This window comes from Gnatocerus cornutus, chromosome 4 (assembly GCF_029298725.1).
Source record: "Gnatocerus cornutus isolate USDA-ARS CGAHR chromosome 4, icGnaCorn1.1, whole genome shotgun sequence".
Classification (NCBI taxonomy): domain Eukaryota; kingdom Metazoa; phylum Arthropoda; class Insecta; order Coleoptera; family Tenebrionidae; genus Gnatocerus; species Gnatocerus cornutus.
In genome coordinates this window covers 9,248,207-9,252,700 of record NC_142236.1, presented here as the reverse complement: position 1 = coordinate 9,252,700, position 4,494 = coordinate 9,248,207, and the positions used below count along the sequence as shown (strand labels likewise).

Below are 4,494 nucleotides of genomic sequence, written 5' to 3'. Positions count from 1 at the left end.
TTTGTCAGTACGTCTGTTGGAGCCCTGATGGCTCGTATATTTGTACGTTTAAGTAAAATGAATTCTTCTGGTTTAATGTTTATTGTTTTACTGCATACATGTTCTCTCTTTCGAGGATGTCTTGAGAGTCTTAGTGGTCTTTGAATAATAATAAGGTACCACACCTAGAAGAGGGGGGAGTCGAGAACTGCCGAGTTCTCTCGACCATACTTAACACAATTCTTAACATACTCCCCGCCTTGAAGCCTTTAGGGTCTTCAATTACAAATTTTGAGTTAAATGATTTGAGTAAATTGGTGAACGCATAAACTTATATCTAACATCTAACAATTACACTACATTATGTACAAACAATGAGAAATTTTTATGTACAACAGAATCCTAACTAAGACAAGAAAATAATTGTTCTTAATGAAAGTTTTTGTATATAAACTCGCACACATTGCACTTCACGCACTATCATTTGTCGACCGTTTCCATGGGTAACGCACACAATTTTCTGACTGAGCGTTTCGTGGTTCCTTGGACGGTGCGGACAGTTGCGACTCGGACAACCCCATCAGATCCTGGGTGGACGTCAACCACACGTCCCATTCTCCATGCTAATGGTGGTGTGTTTTCCTCGATGATCAGAACCATGGTGCCAACTTCTAAGTTAGATGAACCAGTTGCTCATTTTGTACGGTTCTGTAGGTGGACCAGATACTCTCGATGCCAGCGTCTCCAGAAGTGAACCCTCATCCTTTCCACCAGTTGCCATCTAAGCGGTTTTCTGGTAAATGCGTGACGTCGTATTCTGGAAGTGCAGTTAGTGGTTCCCCTATGAGGAAATGACCGGGAGTTAGGATTTCGAGGTCTTTTGGATCAGCGGTTATAGGGGTCAAAGGGCGGGAGTTTAAGCATGCCTCTATTTTGATTAATAAACTTGACATTTCGACATAGGTGAGATGTGCATTACCTATAGTTCTGTTTATGTGCTGCTTAATTGACTTTACGTTGATCTCCCATAGACCTCCCATATGGGGAGATCTAGGTGGTATAAATTTCCATTCGATGCCTTTGTACGCGCAATGATTTTCTAACTCCGTTTGATTGTTTGGATCATTAAAATAGTTTAGCATTTGATTAATCTCATTTCGGGCACCTACGAAATTTGTGCCATTGTCCGAATGAATTTCTTGCGGTGTGCCACGGCGGCCAATAAAACGGTGAAGAGCACCAAGGAACTTCTTTGTCGTGAGGTCCATGACCAATTCGATATGTACCGCCTTCGTGGAGAAACATACAAATACAGCGACATACGTTTTAATTAAACTTTTACCACGTCCGCGAAATTCTCGCACCATCAGTGGTCCCGCGTAATCCACCCCTACAATCAAGAATGGTCGCGCAGATCGAACCCTTTGCTCAGGTAGGTCTCCCATTACGGGTTTTAAGTGGACCGGATTATTCCTAAAGCACCTTTGACAGGTGTGCAGTACTTGGCGGAAAATATGAGTTATGTCTCGTTGGATTTGCCGTAATTCTTGTTCCGAATCGGCCCCCGTCAACAGATCATCCATATAAAAATGTTTTTTTATTATATGGCTTGCTTTCGGAAATTCAGCGCAGTTTTGTTCCGCCAGCTCCTTCAAGCAACGCGTCGCGATAAAGCTAGCGGGTTTAGTACCGTATGTTAATGTTGTTAATTTGAATGTCTTTAAATCCTCCTGTGGATTTTCTCGCCAAAATATTAACTGGCAATTCGTATGCTCAGGATGTACGCGAATCTGCCTGTACATTTTCGCAATGTCGGCGTTTAATACAAACTGAAAGGTTCTAAAACCAATTAATACTGTAAATAAATCTGATTGGATGGTTGGTCCTGCTAATAAGTTGTCATTTAAACTTAGACTATTTGAACTCTTCATAGATGCGTCGAAGACTGTGCGTAGTTTGGACGTAGTGGACGACTCTTTAATTACCGCGTGATGAGGTAGATAAACCGCAACATCGGTCACCGATTCGTCTGTTAAAACCTCCATGTGGTTAAGATTCAAGTAATCGGACATAAACTCTGAGTAGTGTTTCTTAAGATTTTGATTTTTGCTTAATTTGCGCTCTAATGTATAAAATCGATTGACTGCGAATGATTTTGTTTCCCCGATGTTAAGATGTCCGTCCTTTATGGGAAGTTTGACTACGAAGCGACCGTCAGAATCGCGAGTTGTGTTTTCCCGAAAATGTGTTTCGCATTCTGCTTCTTCCTTTGTTAACGATCTCACGGTCCCGTTATTATCGAGGTTGTTTTCGATTTCCCAAAACCTTTCTAGTTGTTGGTCTAGGCCCACCCGTGGAATGGTCGCCAGATTGCATGCAATTTGGTCGTTTCCCGTTGCATTGTAAGTACCTCCGGCAATAAACCCGAACAAAGTCTTTTGAAATATCAAGCCGGTATTGGTACTAATTTGACCCACGCAAAGCAGCTTATAAAATAACCCGGCGCCGAGCAAAAGATCTATTGTTGACGACTCATAAAACTTTGGGTCTGCCAAACGGATGTTTCTGGGAATTTCCAAATTTGCTATCTGCAGCGTAGTTGGAGGCAATTTTTCGGTTACGTTCTCTACTACCAAACAACTTATTTCTTCACTGAATGAGTTAAATCTGGATTTGATATGTGCGCTGATAGCTCGATTTACTACGCTCGCGGTACCATTTACGCCTTTAATGGTGATTTTTGACTGTGATGGTTTAAGACCTAACTCTTTACATTTTTCTGCCGTAATAAAATTGGACATTGATCCGCCGTCTAATAGTACTCGACAAGGTCTGTACTCACTGCGATGATTTCGTATTAAAATAACTGCCGTACTTAGCAGCACCCCGCTTGAATTCAATGCGTGATTATTTATTGTGGATGTCGCTTCGGGATCGGTATTTTGTTGTTCTTTATGTAGCATTGTATGATGTTTTTCGTTACAAACACGACATTTCATGGGCGATCGGCAGTTTGTAAGAATATGATTGTTGCGGAGACAATTACTGCACAATTTTAGCCGCTTAATCGTTGCTGATCTTGCATCCCAGTGCATTTTCGCGAATTCTGAGCACTGCCCGATCTTGTGATTGCTGTCCTTGCAAAACACGCATTGCGCTGATTGGTACTTGTTTATCGATGTATGAGCAACCGTCCGCAATTTATAGCCGTGAAATTGATTTTGCTTCGAGAAGTTCGGCTTTGTTTCGAACTGGACCTTTGATGTCGTAACGCTCAAAGCTTGCAAAACAGAGCATCTTTTTTTGAGAAACTGGATGAGAGTTTCATATTTCGGAACACTTGTGTCTAAACTCATCTCCCATTCGCGTCTCGATTGATAGTCGATTTTTTCGGAGATGATCGGTACCATCACCGCGTCCCATGTGTCGATTGCAATGTCTAAAGCCTTTAGTGAGTTTACATTGCTGTTTATTACGTCTAACAGCTCGCGTAAATGTGTATGATTTGATTTGAGCACTGAAGGTGCATGCAGAATTGAATGAATGTGATCTTGCACGATCAATCGCGTATTTTTAAACCGTTTTTCTAATATCTTCCACGCTTCTTTGTAGTTTTTTTCGTCTATCGAGAGCGTCTGAATCGCGCGTAAGGCTTCTTCTTCCAGACATGACAACAAGTATTGAAAACGTTGTCTATCGTTTAGGCTCTTATTTTCATCGATTATCGATTTGAAGGAATTTTCAAAATTTGACCATTGCTTATAATTACCTTTGAAGGTTTTTAGGTTTAATACCGGTAAATTAATTTGCTTATCTGTCTCGACTTGTTTTGTCTGATTATCCGTCTGAACACCCGATCCGCTGATGGTGGCGGAGATTTCGCACCACCGATCCGTGAATTGTAGTCTGGCAATCGTATGATTCTCCATCGGCGTCGTCTTATCATATTGATCAATTTGGGACTGTGCATCCTCGTATTGTGCCGATATATCGGTTAACATTAACAACCGCACCTTTAATAGGTTGAGACTTTGTTTAGATGAATCAAAATTCGCGACAAAGGCCTCAATGGCTGTTAATTTTTTATCAATAGTTTCGCGTTGTAATTTGGCTGCATCTAACTTCGTCATGATTAAGAACACGCTAAAGAACTACGCAATGCAGATCTGACGTATAATCAAAATTTTAACGATGATTTAAAGGCTGTTACGATGGATATTTTGTGGAAGGATTATAGAACAGGAACCACTAACCTGACCACGACGCTTCTGAATTCGACGGTGTCGACGATGTGGACCTGGACGTCGTTAGGGACTTGGAGATTTGTTCTCGCTGTCTTGTTTGATGTTTTGATGGAGTTCGGTCCACGGGAGGGTGTTGCACCAGCTTCTGGGGGCAATCACTCTGCTGCCTTCGTTGGACACTTTCACTCGCGTTTACGGATATTTTCGGTTATCCGGCTCGAAGGACCATATGTTGGAGCCCTGATGGCTCGTATATTTGTACGTTTAAGTA

At 41.7% G+C, this 4,494-nt stretch overlaps 1 protein-coding gene across 1 annotated transcript; it reads right to left on the bottom strand.

The window, feature by feature from the left end:
• Positions 1-737: 737 nt before the first annotated feature.
• Positions 738-4,109, bottom strand: LOC148176359 (uncharacterized). The gene has a single exon (XM_088035059.1). The coding sequence runs from the start codon at positions 4,107-4,109 to the stop codon at positions 738-740; it is 3,372 nt and encodes a 1,123-aa protein (XP_087891185.1).
• Positions 4,110-4,494: the final 385 nt, after the last annotated feature.